The following is a 20,960-nucleotide window of genomic DNA, read 5'->3' as shown; positions in this document are numbered from 1 at the left end:
CCTACCTCGCATAGAAATGGTCTTCTCCACCAAAGTTACCTCACCTCTTCTTATCTTGTAGACATTAGTCACGGGAAAGTCATTCTCTACATGCAAGTTGCATGCATGGACAAAGAAGAAATGTAAACAAAATATGAAAGTTTCAAGACCACTTGGTAAGTCTATTGAACATATAAATATTCAAAAGATTTAAAGATAATGACAACACATCAAAATAAAAATACACAACTTCTCATCATTAGATGACAAGTTGTTCGATTAGGCAGGGTAGGCTTGGGCTAGCCCTAGACCGAACAACAAGCTATCCAGTCAAGCTTGGTGGGCCTGGGGTCTACCCATTAAACTGGACGTCAAGTTATCCGGTCAAGCCTGTTGTCTTGGTTAGGCCACAACCCAAATCCTAATATATCAGAAACTCATCGATCCTAGAAGAATCGATGGCATGTAAAATGATGTTTATGTTTATGTTGTTATGACCTCTATTTTCTATGAGGAATCAATATGTTATTATCTAATTATTCATTTTAAAATTCCTCAAAGCTTATAGATTTTGCATCTGAAATCTCCTATAAAAATTGCATTATTGGTTAGCATCTTATGATTACTCTCAATTACCTATTCAATCAATTCATTTTATTGGATGAGCAATGTGGTCTATTGTTCTTTTCATTGGCAAAAAATTGATCTCCAATGGCAACACAACTTCTCATCATGATTTCTCTTACGAGAATGCAAGACTAATACCATGCTTCTTTGCACTTCTCTTGATCTTAGTGACTAAGAGTGCATAAATACCCTAGGACTTCTAAATTTACTCTCCTACTTTTATCCCTTTTTAGTTTACCTTTCTTGTCTTTGTTTTATTAAGTTAAGTATTAAAGAGTTGTTTTATAGGAGAAAACAGAATAACTAAGTCCAGATACCTCAGCCATAAGCATCTATGGAAAACCCAAATTCAAATTGAAGTTTTTTTGCTTGCTGATGTGTTTAATCAGGGTCTAAAAATAAAGGGACAAAGGTAATAAGGTAATGACAACTAACTGATTTTGCTATGAGTCGTCGTACTATAATCCGGTCCTATAATATGGCGCAGCTAAAAATTAATTATATTATTACATAAATAATACTGCTATAACTTAAATCCTATAATTTGCAGCAATACAAGGGATGTGACAAAACACACACACCGAAAAAAAACAATTAAAAATTAGAAAACAATTTAAAAAATGATTTTGAGTCAATTTCAAACCACATTCACAGCTCAGAAAGTTAAAAGCTGCATAAACTGTATATAACAAGTGTGAGGGGTGAAGCCGGTTCACTGCCTATTCGAGTTTACATCTCTCCTTTTCTCTAATGTGATTAGACAATGATTAGCTAGAGCTATGCTTTTTATCACTGTTGTTCTTTCCCGAGTACTGTCTACTTGATCAAAAAAAGCTTCCATTTTCTTGGGTTAGGCTACAGTGTTCTCCTTTCCGTCTTCATCCTTTTGAAAAAACTTGGAGATTTGGCAAACCCAGTGAAACTGGAGGAGGGGCACCCCTTCTCCTTAAGCTAATCATCCGCTCTGTCTCTTTCTCGCTCTCAGCTATGAAGCGCTTCAATTCCTCAGATTCCTTGGCTGCTTTCATCTCTATTACTTCTTCAAAAGGTAAACAAAACTCCACCAAAGTGATCGAGTTTTTTTAAAATGATTTTTGCTTTCTGGGTTACCAAACAATATCTGGATTTTGCATAACTTTTGGTTCTTTTCTTACATGCTACTCTTAATAACCTCGTTAACCCAGAAGATAGGACTCAAAACACCAACCAAGGTTACAGTAGAGATTTTCAGGCAATGCTGGACAGTCTTGAAGAAGAAGACTACATTGAGGAAGCTAACCTTGGAAGTGAGAAGAAACGAAGGTTAACCTTGCATCAAGTTAAGGCCTTGGAGAAGAATTTTGAGGTCGATAACAAGCTTGTGCCAGAGAGAAAGCTGAAATTAGCTGAAGAATTATGCCTGCAACCACGACAAGTGGCTATTTGGTTCCAAAACCGTCGAGCCCGTTGGAAGACTAAGCAATTGGAAAGAGATTATGGCACCCTTAAGGCAAACTATGAAGCTCTAAATCTTGATTACAGTAATCTTGAACAGAAGAATGAAGCCTTAGCACAAAAGGTATTGCCTCTACATTTGTTAATAGGCTGAGTTGATTAGATTTTTGTTTTTTTTTGGATAATTTATTTCTTAGTTATGCTGTTTGTTACCTGAAATTTAGGTAAAAGAACTGAAAGCAAAGTTGAGAGAAGAAATAGTTGATAGCAGTCACTCTGTAAAAGAAGAGTACCATGTTTCAGAGTCAGACAACAATGCCTCAGTGCACAGTCAGAACCATGATTTCAGTGAAAACAAGAATTCGAGTGCAGTCACCAAAGACCACAGCAATGTTTCCTCTTCAAATGAATTGATGAATTGCTTTAATTTAACTGATTCGAGAGCTATTTTGGGGAATAGGTATCAAGTATATCAACCCCATCTTATGAAACTAGAAGAACAGAGTTTGTTTAGCGCTGAGGAATCATGCAATTTCTTTTCAGTTGATCAAGCTCCCACACTTCATTGCTATTTTCCTGAACAATAAAGCTGGTGTAATTCTAAAAAGTTCCAGCCTTGGAAAGAAATAAGTTGCTTTTGGAGACTATTGTTTTTTAGGACTTCATATTTATGCTGTTCCATTGCAACAAAACATCTTCAACCAGGGCGGGAACAGTGGTTTTACCATTTACTTCAGTGTAAGAAATCATACTACCTGTATATGGTACTATCCAGCAACCAATGATATTTAAGTTGCCAGGTCTATACTCTATCTGTCAGAAATCTGCCGTGCAATTTGTATAGCTAAAAAGTAAACACTGTATCAGATCATTAAAAGATAGTTAGTACATCACATTATAAATTAATTAGTTTGCTTAGCTAATGATTCCCTTTGGCGTGGTTGTTGCATACCGCCCCACACAATAGGGTGTAGAAGATTTGGCATCTAAGAATTCTCGTTTCGTTCACTCTTGCAGCATGTACAGAGTCAGAAAAGTTACAATCTTCTTTTATTACGAGGATTGACTAAAGTGTCGATTAGAAATTTTAGTAGCGGCACAGAGTTAGACATCTCAGAAACTTTCATCTTCTACAAAATTTATGTCTTTGGTATATAATGCTTTAAGAATCGAAGGCCCTCTTGCTACCAAACAACAAAGATGTCCATCTTTCGGATTTTGAATGTTTTCAAGCTGCTATTGTGGCTAAAGACTTGTGTTTCATAATGCACAAAAGTTTGAAGAGATCCGAAAAACGTTTAGGTCCCATGTATTCTGTGGGTTTTCTTCCTTCTGGGTGGGACTTCCGAACAAGCACTTATCAAACCATGTGGTTGGTACAAAGTAGGTCCAGACCCGTAGATTAGCTAACTACTATTCAATATTCAACGGCAAGATTGTGCCGAGAGCTCTTCTAGTGGAACCAATCTCTGAAGCCTAAAGACATATAGCTCTCCCACAGAAACTTGTAGACTGCTCCCATGCACGTTCTTGAAAGGAGGTTGTCAGTAACCAAGAAATGGGAAGCCATACGCAGCTCATTAGGTAACCAACCTCTCATCAACTAACCAAAACTATTTTCATATTGCCGATACAAGAATTTGTGATCTTGTGTATGACCCGATTAGTCCTTCACTCCCATGAACTAGAGACTATTAAAGTCGCCTCTGATTTCTGATCAGTTGACTAGCATTCTTTTCTTGTGAAAGAACAACGCCAAGCTAGCAAAGTAGATGTTTTCTCCTTTGACATTGATGCTTAAACTATGAACATATTATGGTAAATATATTTTCGACTAACCTTGATGATTAAGCAAAAGGCAAATTAATTAAAAACAGGTCTTGGTAAGCAATCGGCCTCTACTCTGAATGGAAGATCTTTTGGAGGGTTTAGTAGCCTATTAGTCTTGAACAAGTGGAGATGGAGAGGCCAGGAGTCCCTTACCACTTTTCTTTGAAGTTTTGAGTGGGAAAGGGACAGACAAAAAAAAGCTGCTGCGACTCTTAGCTCCTCCAAGTCACTTTCATGTCAGAAACAGGGGCCCATAATGTCACCCATGTTTGACTGTTAATGCCCTAAGGGAATCTAGCTAGCTAGATTGCATGACGTTTGTGTGACAATCCCGAGAAAATACACCACCCCCTGCACCTCCATTCTTCAGGATTTCTTTTTTAAAAATAAAAAATAAAAATATCATAACAGGACCAAAATTTGACAGCACAGCATAGCAGAAATATTAATTATAAAAATAGCATAGTTTTTGCAGAGACATACATGTATCACACATGCATCACATGCACATTTAAATTTAAAGATTGTACATTATCATATGCATAATTTTAAAATAAATCGCAACGACAAGCTTATTTTTTCAATGAGGATTTTTGCCTGCTATGATTAGACATATATTATCAAGTTGTGCATGTGAAACATGTACAACTTTTAAATTCGACCCCTAAATATAAAATGTGTGGCTCAATGGATTGTGTTATTTTTTATAAATAAATTTCTAGACATCTTATTTTAATTAAAAAAAATATTTTTTTTCTATACTAATTTTTTCTATATAAAAAACTAAATTCTTTGCGCAGCTGGAGTGAGGTGCATCACTCAAGAACCTTGAGCTCTTTTTTTACTTGTAATATTGGTGCTTTTCATTTGGTTTTATTATTTTTAATTTAACATCTTATAGACTATCATATTTTAAAAAATAATTAAGTAAATAACATAACTAGAAAGGTTATGGTACTAAATTTATTCAACAAAACTTCTACAAGTTGTGCTTTTGATAATAACACAACTATCTAAAATGAATTATGAAAAATTGCACTACTTCAAATAGTACAACTTCTCTATTTGTGCTTTTTCTCTAGTTATTTTTTAGAATACTCTATGAAGCATGGTTTGAATCATCAGCATCTTCATTCTCATTCCCATAAACAAACTCATCTACAAGTGTGTTAGCATGTCTTTCCCGCTTTATGATATTAGGAAACCTTTGTGATGGCTCCTCTTACAGACTAGCAATTGTGGCCTTTTGTATATCCATTTGATCTTTCTCTTTGCCGAACATTACATTTATCCTCTCAAATTATTATTACGTTGGCCTGTAAGACAAAGAAAGTGATAACCTTCTCTTTCTTAGGTGATGAAACGTCTTTAAAAGACATCATCAAATTTAAAATTTTTATTAGTAAATAAATAAATAAAAACTCACACAATCTTTTATATGTTTACACTCAACGATATAATTAACACTTTATTTGTGTTTCACTCAAAATTTATTTTTTCATGATAATAGTCTTACATTTTTTTTCCTTTTACCTGTTTTGCTTGCCTATTTAGTTCTTTAAAGAACTAAACAAAAACAAGGAAGAATTTCAGTTCCTATCATCTAACCAACAAATTTTAAAAAAAAACATGACAATCAAGAAAACAAATACAAAGATAAAAAAAAATAGTTCAAGAATGATTCAATAAAACTTGAAACTACACTCAAATAATTTAAAATCAATATCAAACAAATAATCACTGATGAAACAAAGTGTATGAACTGAAATTTTCTTAATACCTTAAATAAATTGTAATTTCAATTTGCGGCATAAACCAAATTTACATTTTCTTTCTAATTTTTCTTTTTTTAATCTATTTTAGTAGTAGTTATAATTTTTCTGAAATTTTTCTTTTGTTTTTTAACAGGTATCTCAATTCAAGAATTGATAAACAAGAATAAAGAAATATATTCTTGAAATTAAACAAGAACAAAGACGCCAAACAAAATAAACATAGATAGATAAAACCTAATTTTAGAGCTAAGCTCTAATACCAACTGATATAAGCCTAGAGGGTAAGAACCCTAGAGTTTATAATTAAAAGATTGAACACAACATAAGAAAATTAAAATTAATTGAAAAGAACTTGATCTAATGATTACTTGAACTAAAATATCACAGTTATTGGATGAAAAAATTGTGACCCGTTGATTTTAAAGAATAAAGAACCAAAGGTATAAGAATGAAAAACCTCGCTCGTTGATTATAACAAACCAAGAATTAAAGGTATAAGAATGAAAAAAAATGAAGAAGTAACCTATGATAAGTTCTGAAAATTACATGAAGAACCAAGAGTAAAAAAAAACTTTCACACATATATTTTTATTTTCAAATAATCAATCCATTTCTCTAAATACAAACTAAATAGCTCTATTTATATTAGGTAAAACATCATGACTAAGGCTGTTAAAAAAAAAGTTCTAAATAAAATATAAAAAAGAATCCTAAATCAACTAGGAAAATATTGTAAATTCTAAATAGTGACTTTTAGGCTTTATCATAAAGCCTTCTCAATGTTTGTTTACTAAGAAATTTTAACCCTAGAGAAAATATGACCTTTAAGTTCTACTTAAAAACTTTAAGCCAAATCCAATCGTTGGGTCGAAAGTAATACCCATTAACTTAAAAATACATATTAGAAAAATAAATCTAATTTGCATGCCTTAAGCCCAAGAACCAGCTCTTTCCTTTCCATATATTATATTAATTAAAGCTTGATCATTCCTTGTTGTAATATTAAAGCTTCCCATTAAATACCTATTTAATCTTTCTAGTCATTGACCTTGTAATTGACCCAATTGACATCTACAACGGATTCTTTAATGATACTTATTGATTGTCATCATTTATATATTGATAAGAAATCCTTAGAGTTTAAATAGGGTATTGAACAAGAAAACACATTTAATTTGATTAAAGAAAGGCTATTTTACACACTTTTATTAGCATTACCAGACTTTTCTAAAGCTTTTGAGATTGAGTGTGATACCTCAGGAATAAGTGTTGAAGTTGTTGTAATGAAGGAGAAGTGACTAATTGCCTATTTTAATGAAAAACTTAATGGACAACATTTAACTACTCAACTTATAGAAATGAGCTTTATGTATTGGTAAGGACTTTGAAAATTTAGAAACAATACTTGTGGCCAAAAGAATTTGTTATCCATTCGAATAATGAATTCTTGAAGCATTTAAAAGGACATGGTAAGTTGAATAGGAGTCATGTCAAGTGGATAGAGTTTATTGAAACATTTTCATATATTATTAAGTACAAGCAAGGTAAGGATAATATAATGATTGATGCATTATCTATACGTCATTATTTTTTAATTTAAATATGAAATATTGGGTTTTGAATATGTTAAAGATTTGTATGTCACTAATAATGATTTTGCTAATGTATATGAAGCTTGTGAGAAGTTAGATTGTGATGAGTTTTAAGACTTGATGGTTTGTTTTTAGAGATAATAAAATTTATATGCTCGATAGCTCTATGCATGAAGCTCATGGAGCAGTTTAATGTGACACTTTAGTGTTAGGAAGACTTTAGAAATTTTACATGAATACTTTTATTAGTCTAAAATAAAACATGATGTACAAAGAGTGTATGATATGTAGGCAAGATAAATCTAAAGTCTTATTGCATGGGTTATATACTCCATTACATATACCTAAAGAATATTAGGAAGATATTTCCATAAAATTTTCTTAGGTTTACCTAGGTAAAAAAAAAAAAGGGTCAGGAATTTAATTTTTAAGGTTATAGATAGGTTTTCTAAGATGAAACATTTATATCATGTCACAAAATTGTTGATACAACCAATATTGTTGATTTATTTGTTAGTGAGATAATACGACTTCATGGTTTTTCTAGGAGCATTGTTTCTGATTGTGATGTTAAATTCATTAACTATTTTTGGAAGGTTTTTTAGGGAAAGTTAGGAGCTAATTTGTTATTTTTTTACTATGTTTTTTTGTTTTTTACTACTTGTCATCACAAATGAATGGTCAAACAGAAATAGTAAATTGGATTTTAACTATTTTATTATGTGTTATCATTCAAAAGAATTTAAAAAATCAGGAAGAATATTTGTCATTTATAAAGTTTGCATATAATAGGGGTTTGTATTCTACCACTGATCATCCATAATTTGAGATTATTTATGGCTTTAATCTACTAACCCCTTTAAATCTTATTCATTTACCTGTTAATAAAAGGGTTAGTCTTGATAGAAATAAAAAAACAAAGATGATGAAGATACTTAATGAGAGTGTTCGACAACATGTAGAGAAAAAAGAATAAAAAAATATGCATCTAAAAATAACAAAAGTAATAACCGTTTTATCTTTTGATGCGATCCAAGTGACACCAAGAGATCCGTTAGATGTTCTAGTTGATCCAACGATAAGACTTAAGGTTAAGAGGCTTTCAATGGATTTCTAAAGTAGACTTCAATAAGATATTGAATAATAAAGTAGAGGCCTTGATTAATTTAAATCATGTTCAAGAAGGGCTTATAAATAGGCATTCAAACATTAAAAAAATATTGGAATAAGAAGATTTAAATCTGCCAGTTTTGACATTGCTATATTATTTATGTCATAACTAGAGCTATAAAAATACTTTTAATGTAATTCTAATTGTTTTGGAAAGTAGATATTCATAACTTTTCAATTATAAATGAAACACCTTCTAATTCATTAAAACAAGAGAGTACCATGTATTTAAACTTGGGTTTTGACTTTACCGGTAGAGCTATAAAAATACTTTTAATGTGATTCTAGTTAATTTGGGAAGTAGATATCTATAACTTTCCAATGATATATGGAACACCTTCCAATTCATTTAAACAAGAGAGTACCATGTATTTGAACTTGGGTTTTGATTTCACCAATAGATTTTAAAAATGACTTTAGTCTTATTTAAATTAGTTAAGATATTGTTTCATTTATCTTTTAATTATTATTAAAGCTTTTAAAGATATTTGGGCCTTTATTTAAATTTGGGTTCATTGGATTATTATTATTTATTATGTTTATTTATATTCATTAGGGATATCCTATTAAACTTAAGATTCTTTCTAGTATAAATACTCTTTTGTAGAGATTTATTGAGAAAGAAGACTATTTTTATTTTTAAAAATGACATTCTTGCTATCTCTTTTGGTTGAATGATTCCCATATGAAGTTCTTGTTTAAACTTGCAAGCTTTTTAAAGGATTGATCAACTTCATTGTAATTTTATACTGCTCATTCATGTCTTTTTATAGGTGTAAGGTGTCAGTGATTATCGCGTATAACTTTGGTTCTTCAAGACATGTTCTTGTTGGGTCAAGTTACAAACCATTCAAATATGATTTTAGTGTATCTTTGGAGGTGTCTTTATCATCTTTGAACTAAATGATTAAGTTTGGGTGCATATGAGGAATGAAAGATTTCTAGTACATAGAAGATCTAAGTTGCATCCTAGAGTAGATGGTATGTTCCAAGTTCTTAAACAAATCAAGGACAATGCATATAAAATGGATCTTCTTGGTGAGTATTGCTTTAGTGCTACTTTTAATGTTTTAATCTTTCTCTATTTGATGTAGGTTCGAGGTCGAAACCTTTTGAGAATAGGAGAAATGATAAGAAGCAATAAGCATCACCAAATGATCCATTAAAGGTATTAATTAGGCCAATTACAAGGTCAATGACCAAGAAAATTAATACAGCCATTCAATGAGTTAATTCAAGATATTTGGCACTAGTCAAACATCAAGATTACAATAAGGGATGATAAGGTTTTAATTAATACAATCCATGCAAAAGAAAGAGTTGGTTATTGGGCTTAAAGCATGCAGATTGAGCTTATTTTCTTAACGTGCAATTTCATGAACATAACTTTCAATATAACCATAGGATCAAATTGAAATCTTGTTAGAAAATTCTAAAGGCCTTAATTTCTATAGGATTGAAATCTCTTAACGATCAATATTATGAAGGCTTTACGATAAAGACTAGAATTTACTATTCAGGATTTACAATATTTTTCTAGTTGATTTAGGATATTTTTTTATTTTATTTAGAAATATTTTATTATTTTTCAAGCGGTATTTACTAAACCTAGTGTAAATATGGTTATTTAAGTTGTACTTAGAGAGATTGATTGATTATTCAGAAATAAAAACTGGTGTGGAAGAGTTTGCTCTTATTTTTGGTTCTTCCTTAAACTTTCAGAACTTATCAAAGATTACTTCTTCGTGGCATCTATCCTTATACCTTCGATTCTTGAATCGTTATAATCAATAAGTCGAGTTTTTTATCCAATAATTACAGTTTTTTGGTTTATACAATCACTAAATCTAATTGTTTTCAGTTTGATTATAGCTTTTTTAGAAGAAAAAACTAGAATTATTATTCATGTTGCTAGTGGATGGTTAAGAAAAACATTTATCTTATATTTTGTATAAAATCCTCACTGTTGATTTTAAATCAATCTATTCAGATTAATAAACATGATACATTATGTTCTTGTGAACATGAAAAAAGCCAAATCGGGAATGTTGGAGTTGACGGAGGACTTTGAATTTAAGAAGTAAAAACATACCAGAAGACCGACCATCTCTTTAATTCTCTTTAAATATAAAATAGGTCCTTAGTTTGAGAAAAAAGAAGTTTGTCCGGTGACCGGATGCTACAGATCGAAGATTGATACGAGGATGAAGATGCAAGGTTGGACTGAAGCCTATCCTTAGCAACCAATTTTCCAGCATATAAATAGTTTTCGAGCAAAAATACAGTTATATTATTGGTCAAATGGAAATGCTCCCACTATTACTGACTCCAGTGATGTATGGTTGGCTGGCGATGATCGTAACCACAGATACCAGATTTAATAGATGAAGAAAGAAAAATTAGATAGGAAAAAGGAGTGATTCACCTGAATCTCTGTCTTTATGCATTCATTGTGTAATTGTTTCTTCTCTGCTCTCCCAATTTATACACACAAGTGGTTTGTCCCGAATAGCAGGGATAGCAGGCCTTATTACACGTGTCCCCCTAACACATTACAAAATGGAAAGTAAAACGGTGCGTTTAGCTACTTGGTGAATTCCCGTTTTGACCAATGATTCAAATCTCCACTGCCTCTGTTATTGCTTGTTCTTCGTCTTCGTCCCCTGTAGTGCTGGTATTTGCAGCATGTGACATCCTGTTTGTACCAAGATGAATTATAAAAAATAAAAAGACCCTGTATTCTCCAAGACTTGTGCTTTGTGCTTCGAGGCGTAGAGTTCATGGAGGGGATAATCTTCCTGTCAATCTCGATAACCTATTTTGGATTGGAAACGCTTTAAGATGTGACATGAGACTCTGTGCGGTGGTTGATGCTGACCCCAGAGACGTTGACATTTAGCAAACGTCTTTATCCGAATCGTGATTTTTCGACCTCCCAAAGGAGGGACCAAGTTTATCTTTATATTTTTCTCGATGCAAGAGCTCCTTCTTGTAGTGGTCACCGGTTATCTGAATCGTGATTTCAATTGATTTAGCTAGTTCAATCATCTTAAATGTAACGAAGGAACAATATTATCAAATAATTTTGTGGGGATAAAAGGACAATTCCACAATTAATAAGAATTTTAGGGTTTACTCTTAATTTCCTATTCAAACTCAATTTGTTACAAATTTCCAATCCAGAGCCATCTATATAAAATATTTTTTATAATGCCGCAGGGCGACAATCACACAGCCCATTTCTGTTCATTATACCTCATTTGCCCAACTTGCTTGTTTGGGCAGAAACTAGTCTCTTTCAAACATGGTTTTAAAATCCGATCCGGTTATTGATCCGGTCCAGTGACCAGATCACGGGTCAGATGGGTTGACTCAGGTCAATCCAAAAAAAAAAAAACTCCTATATAAAATGCCTAACTAATTGCAAATTTACAATGCTACACTTACATAAACCAAATTTAAATTTTAAACCAACAACATAAATTTAATTTAATATCCAAAACACAAATCTTATCTTATCTTAGAACTCAACAAGTTTAATAACTTCAATTCACATACACTTTCAGTTCAATAATAACTAATAATTAATTCTCACAAATTCAGTTAAACGGCCAACCCACCCAAATTTTCACAACTACAGTTCAATAATAACTAATCCATTATATCAACATCACAGAAAACTGAAATGGCCAACACCATCCATAAAATCGATATATCAACATCACAGAAAACTAAAATGACCAACACCATCCATAAAAATAAAAAATAAAAGTGTCAGTTCTTTTTCAGTAAGCAGAGTAATATGAGGATAGTCTCAAATTCTGATTCAACTTAAGCATTAACAGAAGCAGAAGAAGAAGTAGAAGCAAACGAACAGGGATAACCAATATCAACTTAAGCAGAAGTAAACGAACATGGACAGCCTAAAATTAACAACAATATTAACAGCTACTTCCAGAATATTCACAGCTACAAAAATTAACGGATGAAATATTCACATTTCACAGCAATATTCACAACAATATTCAAAGCAAACGAACATATATTTGACCATTTGAACTTGTATAAAAATAAAAGAACAGAGAAAACAAGATACATACATGTGGGAAGAATCGATGGGTCAATCGATAGAAAGAACCGATGGGTCAATAGAGAGAAGAATCGATGCCACTGTTATACTCTTTTGCAAGTTCAATAGAGGGAAGAAGATGAAACTGAGGATAGCAAAAGGCAAAAGAAGAAAGAAACAAGTAAAAACTCATCTAACCTTATGCTCATAATTGAAACGGCGATCAAGGTCTTCTGCTCATCTGCTCTTCTTCGAAACTGAGAGTAAAATGGGTTTGACAATTTCTTGAAATTAATTAGGTTTTCTTCTCACTTCTGCTGCTATGGAATGCATTCGTCCCTCTGCTCTTGTCGTTTTGGGCATGAGGATATATAAAAAAATAAACCCGGGTCTCAGTTAGGTCTAGCCGGGTCGACCAGGTTTGACCGGGCTAATTTCCAGCCTATTTTTTGCTTAGATCAGGCCCGGCTACAAACTCGGATCAACCCGTCGGACCAGGTCTTAAAACACTGCTCTCAAGCCTTTATGTGACAAGAAGCTGCAAGGAACGAAACCCCTAGACCCTCTACAACTACAACCCAGTAGGACACCCACCCTCTTTATTACTCCACCGCAGCTTTTCATTTTCTTTTAAAGTCAGGACAGCAAATTTATTCGTTTTGTGCTCATTCTGTGCTTGATTCACGGTTTATTTGGTGGGAAATGCCGTTGGGATTGATAACCGGGATAGGGAGGGCGATGAGGAGGAAGCGGACGTCGTCGCTGGACATTCTTTCGTCAAAACGTGCTCCCCGTAATTACTACAAGGGAAAGAATTGCAAGCCCACGGGTTTTCACACTCGTAAAGGTCCTATTTCACCTTCATCTTTTATTTAACCAACTCACCAAGTATTTGATAAAATGCTTCTCTGTGTATTTGGAAACTACAATCCCAACACTGTATTTTATTATTATTAATGCCCAGATGCTGAATCAGAGGTTTTAGGTGGTAATTTGTGAGGTCAAATGCGCCACCATCCGCAACTCAACTTTGTTTTGCCTAAGGAATTGTATATCATTCAGATTGTTAATTTTGTTCTTCGAGTTGTTGATTGATGATGCTTATCTTATAAACATGCAAATGGTTAAACGAGAATATAGATATGTATATTTCGCTATATGATTTGACTGTTTTATTTAAACTGCCTTGATTTTTGAAAATGCTGTTGATGTATGAATTATGAATCTAGGACTTAATGTTTCCTAACCAACCACCTCGTTGCAGGCGGGTATGTTGTTGTACCGGAGAAACTGCCCAACTATGTAGTCCCTGATTTGACAGACTTCATGGTAATCTTATTTCACCATTGTCATTTGTTTGAAGTTGTATATTTTTTTTTTTTTTTTTGTGGATGATGGATGTTAAGAACTTGCATCAAGTATCAAAATGGCTCTGCTGATAAGTTGGCAATTTTCGGTGTTGCGGGAGTATGATACTCTCTTTAAATTTCTCAGGTCATAATTTGGTTAGGATGTAAATTTTGCAAGTGCTTGACTGGCAGTATATGGTGGTAATCCTTTAATACCACAGGAAGATAAAACTATAGGTTTCCTACTAATCCCCTTATGTTCACTAGAATAGTCGTTGTCATGTCAATTCTTACTGTTGGTTTCGATATGGAATATGACATGTTTTTCTTAGTAGGTAATGGTGTGCTCTTGAATTTCCTAGTATTTATTTTTGTGACCATGGTTCACGATGGGGGAAGTTGTTTCATAATAATGAAAAACATGGAAAGTGGAAACTTTGATGATCGACTTTGTAGTTGGCAATCAGATTACAATCCCATCATTTGTATAATATCTTGATATTTTCAAGGTTCTGCTCTCCCTGGGAAACAAAAGATTTAGAGTGAGAGCACTGCATGATACACTGCCTTCGTGAGCAGAAGGATCTGTATTCATTCTGCTAGTTCTGTGGCCAGCATGTATACTAGGAAAAACAGGGCCATATTTCACATATAATACATAAAATCCACAACTAAAAACTGCATAATTTGCCCCCTGGTAAGATTTTGATCGCTCAAGTTAGTGATTGAAGGATTTTTTGGAGATACGGTTCTGTATATATCACTGACTGGGATTTGTCTCTTTTTTTTCCAGCTCAAACCATATGTGTCTCAATTTCAAACGGAGGTTAAAACAAGTGAAGCATCTGAATCTGCGAAGTAGAGCAAGAATGAATATTTGATCTCTTACAGTGTTGTTTAGCTGCCCATTTGTTGATCTCAACTCAAGCTGGACGTAATGTTATGGTGCCATTGTGGAGTACGTGAAAGGGGTGGACTAGCTGGTTAGTGTTTTTTTCTCATTCTTGTTGAACTAATGAGTTTGTTGCTTATTCAAAGTCTATTGCTGGAAATTCTGTGATGGTACCAGTAATTTACATTTGTTTGAACTTGTAAAGATACAGTGTCGTGATTTTGATATTAGAATGAGCAGGCAATTATAAAAAAAACTAGCCCTTAAGCAAGATAAAAACAGTAATTAAAAGTATGGATAGTACTCTTTTTCCTGCTGACCATTCATGGTGTTTTTGATAGGGAGTCTCGAATTGAATTTCTTCAGGTTTTTGGTGGGTGTCGGCTTCCTAATTTGTCTGGCATGTTAAAAAATCAACCACGGTTAATCGATTCGAATCTTTATCCTATCCTCTTTCGGTCACTAAACTAAAGGATACAGGTATTGAGTGATGGTAAACAAGTTCATCACTTGCAGACCAAGAACCAAATTCATTTCCTTTACAACCGTTTCAAGTGATCATCGAAAACAAGCAGCGTAAGTGGTGTCTGGTTACGGAAAGAGACCGTAGCTCTTAAGCTAGAGACAAGTACACCTAATAAAGCAGGAGTGGCTGGGTTGCCATTAGCCAAGATCAGAAACTCTTAGTAAGCATAAAGCCTGTATTACAGATGGGGTATGGACCATTATGGCTGTAAGTACAGTGGCTCCACGGCCAAGTTTCCGCGTGCGAATAATTTCTTGTTTTGCTTGTTTGTTGAAAATTGTTATTTTTTTAAAAAATATTTTTCTGAATTTCTTATTATAAAAACCTAATTGGTGTGGAAAAAATATTTTATACATGTCATGGTTTAATGTGGATTATAGTAAAATCAAGATTTTACTCTTTGCTTAAAAAAAAAAAAAAAACCACTGAACTGGTTACCCTAAAGAAAAAAACAATTTACCATGCATATTTCAATTACTCTATTGTCTCTACAACCAAAGATTCTTAGGCTTGATTTTAGAGATATATTAGTCATTTCACTTTGCTTTCTCACAATATTCATGTTTTTCCTAGGTGGTTTGGTAATTTAATTAATAAAAATATTAAAAAAAATTGTTGGCGTGTTCATGAAATTCACTAGTAAATAAGCCACACTGACATCTTTGAATGGTGTTTGCAGTGGCTCACGATAGAGAAAAACAATCTTCCCTGGTGTTTTTCAATTCTTCACGGCAAAGCCTACCTTTCTCGGTGGCGTGTGTACTTGAATTCTGCTGGTTTAGAAGCGGTTGACTTTCTTCTTCTTTTTCCCTTCTTTTCTCTCTTTTCCTTGATTTCCGTGCCTAACCTTGCAACATTTTACAACAACTTTTCAATTTGTTTTTCATAAGGATTTGGTCTCTGTTCTTTTAATTGTTATTTTTTATTTGAATTCATTCATGAAATTGAATTTTATTTATTTATTTCATCCTCCATCATTTTTTATTATTATTTTAGATTTGGTTTTCATTCTTTTGATTGCTATTTATATTAATTAAGATAGTTTTTGAAATTGATTATTTCTTACAACTTCATCCTCCTTTATTATATTTACATATTATTTTTATCTTCATTCTTTTGATTGTTATTTTTTTACCTTGTTAATTTTTTAAAATTGATATTTTTTTTTAATTCCTTCCTTCAATATTAAATTAAGTTTCTTGATTGATCTTAGGTCTAGAATTTAACGGGTTATGAATTTGAGAGAATAACTCGAGTTTAGAAGATTTGCTTAAGTTCATTTGTTTTTCTATTTTTTAAACTCTTGTTTTTTAGTTTCATCATTTAGCATTTGATTTAATTAGATATTGGATTCCATATTTTGTTTTGCTTTATATAGGATTTTTCACTCATTTTAAAAATGAGCTAATTATCTCTAGTTTTTTTATTTGTTTTTCTTTGTTAGAGTTAGCTTTTTTTTAAGGATTTTTTGTAATTAAATTAAACTATTTGACTTGTGGCGTAGCCCAAAGCAAAAATTCATTTGTCTTTTTTTTTTTTGTAAGTTCATGTTTTCAGTTTCATACTTCAGCATTTGATTTGTTTGGGGATTGAGCTCTGTTATTATTATTATTATTTTTTACTTTCTATAGGATTTTTGACTAATTTTAAAAAAGACTCAGTTTATCTTGATTCTTTTTATTTATCGTTCTTTATTAATTAACCCGACTTAATGGATACATTCAGGTCAATGACAATGGTTTTAGATTTTTTTTCTTTAAAAATATTGGCATCACTTGGACATCCTTTTTTATGTTTGAAATAATTTAGGTCGAGCTGCGACATAATGCAAGTCATCTATTTATGTTAGCTTGAGTTATTTTTTTTTCCTTTTTTAATTAAATATTTTTTTTCATTTTAAGCTTTTAATATTTGATTAATTAGAATTGGACTTCTTAACTAGTTTCAATTTAGATTTCATAGGGTTATCATGGGCTCATGCCATGGACTCTAGGTTTCGTGGGTTAAACATAGTTGGCCCAAATTGATTTAGTGTGTCGTCATCTCAATATTTTTCTTTAAAAAAAAAATATATCGTCTAGTATATCACTAACTCAATATTATAAAAGTGTTTTCTATTATACATCAAACTTTTGACTTCCTGACATCTTTATATTTTTTTAGGTTATAAAAAATGATTTAACCTGCAGTATAGCGTAAGTTAAAAAATAGTGTTTGACTATATTGCAAAAAATCTATCAACAAAATTCACTTTTTGATCAAAAAAAAGCATCAACTTTAGATGGAGAAAAGTATTTTCCAGTTTAAAACATTGGAAAACACTTTCCATAAAAGACTTAAAAACTAAAGTGGTAGAATACTTTATTATACACACACAAAATAATATAGTAATAAAATACTTTAAAATATAATGTTATTAGAAAATAATAAATTACTAGTATATTTATATAGGAAATAACATATTAGGATATATTAATATACAATATAAAAATATATCAATTTGATATATTAGTGCATGCATACAATACTTTAATTTAGATAATATTACTGGAAAATACATTCAAATACAAATTATATTTTAGTATACAATAATCATACATTTTAAATCATATAAATTGTGTTATAAAATTAGGATATCATAAGAAAAAAAAACTATTTTCAATTTTCTTCAAATACCAAAAAATAGCTATATGTCTATAATATTATATTTAAAATATTTACAATTATATATCCATAGTTACATTTTATAAATTAAACCCTATGTTATGTTGGGTGTGTTCTCAAAAAGGGATATTCGTTAAAAGATGAACTCCTCTCAACTAACTGCTATTGTCTTCTTCTTACCAAAAACAAACGAAGAAGAAAAGAAGTCATTGTTTAGTAAAAATCCTTTTCTTCTTTTTCTTTTTCATCTTCTTTTTTTTATTTGAGTATTAACATAGATGCTTTTCTTTAAGAACACAGTTCAAACCGTATTTTTTTAAAATTAAAATTTTTTTTTTATTAAAAATGATTTATTTTATGTTTTTATATCGTTTTGATGTGCTGATTTTAAAAATAATTTTTAAAAATAAAAAAATATCATTTTAAAGTATTTTTAAACAAAAAATACTTTAAACCATATCTACTATTATAATTTCAAACAAACCCTTAAAGAGTAGGGGTTCGGATAAAATTATATTTATTGCTATCGAGCAAAATCAAACTTATATATGTTTTTTACCAGTAATCTTGTGCTTTGAACCAGTTTAACAACAACAACAACAACAACATAGGTTGACACGGCTTGCATGTAATTGGTGTGCTCGTGGCGAAACCTTATTGGTGGCATAAACCCTTGTGCAAAGGACTTGCTTTTGCAAATCCTCTTTTTTTTTACTAGCTCCTTTTTTTTAATTAAAAAAACTGTAAAGGCCATTAGATAGAAACAATTCTCGAAAAAAAAAAAAAAAAACCTCCTCCAAGCAAGCTTGATTTTAATTTCCACGCCGCCTCTCCAGAATTCCCTTTTTTTCCCCTTCCAATCTAGACATCTTCCTCCATCCAAACACATCACAACCACCGACTCAATAAACCCCATAGGGCCCATACAGCTTTCCACTTGATTACAGCCTTACAATTAAGTCCTCGGGTATATGTAATATTTATTTGTTTAATATTACTTGTATCTAATCATTTTGTTACATTTATCATTTATATTCATATAAATACTTATTTATTATTAATAAATATTTAATTTATTTTTAATATTCATATGATATTAAATTAATGAATCTATAATAAAGATAAAGTTTTTATGACAAAAATATTTTGTAAAAAAAATTATAAAGTTGTTATAATTATGAGACTCTTGTTTAATCAAAGCATTGTTTCTAAAATATTTATAGTCAATGTCCTCTTAAATATTAGACATTCATTATAATCATAAAAACTGATACATATTATGTCATTTCTTTTATGAAAAGAAACAATTGTTCTCATAAGCTGAAACATAAGGGATACTTAGAACTAATAAATAAGTATTTGTCATAAGACATGTACGTTAAACTAATCCGCATGAGAATTTTATATGGAGAGATCACCTATGTCTATGGAAAGGCTCACGTGACGGTTGTGTAAGTGATCTTTAGACTTGAGATCATTAAGTTATCTTATATAAAGAATATTATACCTTGATCTTGTTACATGTTATCTTAATCGAAGTAGGTACTTGAGTGATTGAGAGAGGATTCATCACCTTAGGTGACTTAGAGAAAATATTTTATATATTCTCAAATAGTATCGACTGGGAAATCCTTAGCCAAGATGGAATGAGATTTGAAAAGAGTTTCAAATCTTATTCAAACGATCAATGACTATTATGTAAGGAACAAATATGATTTAACATGGCAAACATACTTCATGCTTTAATGTTAAATCATAATATTATTGATGAAATGATATTAAATACAATGAGAAACCATTCACTGAAAGGTTAAGTCAAAATACTAATGACTTTTCTAATATTTGGGGATCATGACACATTACTAAGCAATGCACTTGATCTTCAAATATAAATTAATCAATTGTTGTATTGATAACAAATTAAATTATTTAATTTATTTAATTCTACTTAATTAGAGTTATAATTTATATTTAGGCCAACATATTAGGAACCTAATGAGTCACACACATTAAAAACCATTAGTCAGAAATTAAATTGTGATGATTTAATTAAGTATAACTTGATTAAAATATATTTTAGAAATTAAGGACTAGAATATAATTAATACATGGATTATATTTTTAGACCTAGAAAAATCAAGTAATGACTTGATTGAATTAATTTCTAAAATTATCCTGAATTAATATATGAATATTATTTAAGGGGTAAATTGATATTTTATCAATTTATAGGGTTTTTTAGATTTTTCTATAAATAGTAAGTTATGCCTCTTATTTTATGGTTGTCTTAAACAAAAAAAAAACTATGTAAGTCAAAGAATAAAGAGCTTGCACTCTAAGCATAATAATCTCTCTCTTTCTTAGAATTAGGAGATTTCTCACTAGTGGCTCATATAAATTATCGTTGAAGACCGGATAATTGGATGGCTTGTGGTTTGTAATAATTCACCCTTTAAAGAATTATTTAAAACCAAAGAAAATTAAATCTTTAGGTAATAAATCCCTAAACAACTCTAGATATGTTTAATGGATCTTAGGGACTTCCGAATAATTTTGTTTTATTATTTCCGTTGTGTGAATAATATTCAGGAAACCCAACAATATTTCCATTATCTGACCTGGTCCAACTTGTTTGACTCAACTTGTCAAAGTCAAATAATATAGATATTATAAATGATAATAGATTAAAAACTTAATAAATAAATATTACACATTGGGTGGCAGATCAAGGTTTTTGAAACCTGATCTAATTCGTATATTCTATACTCCTTTTGTTTTTATATTTGATAGTTTATGGACCAACAATTATTTTTATTTTATTTATAAATGTTTTGGCTCTAAAGTTCTTATTAATGAGCTTTAGCAAAACAAAAAAAAAATCTCTTTGTTGGAGAGGAGAGGAAGATAACTAGAATTTAATGATTGTGCAATATATTAATAATTAGACCTAATATTAAGAGTGTCATGGAACTTTCAGTCTTTGTTGTAGGTCCGTCTTTAAATACGAACTTATGAAAATTAGTATAATAAGTTCAACCCGTAAATATATGTAA

The 20,960-nt window shown here is 31.2% G+C and overlaps 2 protein-coding genes across 7 annotated transcripts; both read left to right on the top strand.

The window, feature by feature from the left end:
• The first annotated feature begins 1,293 nt into the window (after positions 1-1,293).
• On the top strand, positions 1,294-2,845 carry LOC133694084 (homeobox-leucine zipper protein ATHB-6-like). 2 transcript variants are annotated; one of them, XM_062115511.1, is made up of 3 exons: positions 1,294-1,654; positions 1,794-2,164; positions 2,265-2,845. In XM_062115511.1, exons 1-3 carry the CDS (start codon positions 1,594-1,596, stop codon positions 2,625-2,627), a joined length of 795 nt encoding a protein of 264 aa, XP_061971495.1. In that variant the 5' UTR covers positions 1,294-1,593; the 3' UTR covers positions 2,628-2,845. The 2 variants fall into 2 exon arrangements, with proteins under 2 accessions (XP_061971495.1, XP_061971494.1); XM_062115510.1 differs by having other exon boundaries at positions 1,296-1,654; positions 1,791-2,164.
• Positions 2,846-12,976: 10,131 nt separating this feature from the next.
• Positions 12,977-16,220, top strand: LOC133694233 (uncharacterized). Of its 5 annotated transcripts, XR_009842248.1 has the most exons (5): positions 12,977-13,323; positions 13,741-13,805; positions 14,619-14,808; positions 15,059-15,450; positions 15,923-16,220. XR_009842248.1 is itself a non-coding variant. In XM_062115719.1 (3 exons), the coding sequence occupies exons 1-3, from the start codon at positions 13,179-13,181 to the stop codon at positions 14,685-14,687; spliced, it is 279 nt and encodes a 92-aa protein (XP_061971703.1). In that variant the 5' UTR covers positions 12,977-13,178; the 3' UTR covers positions 14,688-15,011. The 5 variants fall into 5 exon arrangements, 1 of the variants encoding a protein (XP_061971703.1); XR_009842250.1 differs by lacking the exon at positions 15,059-15,450; XR_009842249.1 differs by lacking the exon at positions 15,923-16,220 and having other exon boundaries at positions 15,084-15,572.
• The last annotated feature ends 4,740 nt before the right edge of the window (positions 16,221-20,960 follow it).

Source organism: Populus nigra, chromosome 5, assembly GCF_951802175.1.
Source record: "Populus nigra chromosome 5, ddPopNigr1.1, whole genome shotgun sequence".
Taxonomy (NCBI): Eukaryota; Viridiplantae; Streptophyta; class Magnoliopsida; order Malpighiales; family Salicaceae; genus Populus; species Populus nigra.
This window is presented reverse-complemented; position numbering and strand designations above follow the sequence as displayed.

Coding starts and splice junctions, on each gene's coding strand:
- LOC133694084 (XM_062115510.1), top strand. CDS start 1,594: ATGAAGCGCTTCAATTCCTCAGATTCCTTGGCTGCTTTCATCTCTATT. Junction 1,655..1,790: donor CTCTATTACTTCTTCAAAAG/GTAAACAAAACT, acceptor TCGTTAACCCAG/AAGATAGGACTCAAAACACC. Junction 2,165..2,264: donor ATGAAGCCTTAGCACAAAAG/GTATTGCCTCTA, acceptor CCTGAAATTTAG/GTAAAAGAACTGAAAGCAAA.
- LOC133694233 (XM_062115719.1), top strand. CDS start 13,179: ATGCCGTTGGGATTGATAACCGGGATAGGGAGGGCGATGAGGAGGAAG. Junction 13,324..13,740: donor GGGTTTTCACACTCGTAAAG/GTCCTATTTCAC, acceptor ACCTCGTTGCAG/GCGGGTATGTTGTTGTACCG. Junction 13,806..14,618: donor CTGATTTGACAGACTTCATG/GTAATCTTATTT, acceptor TTTTTTTTCCAG/CTCAAACCATATGTGTCTCA.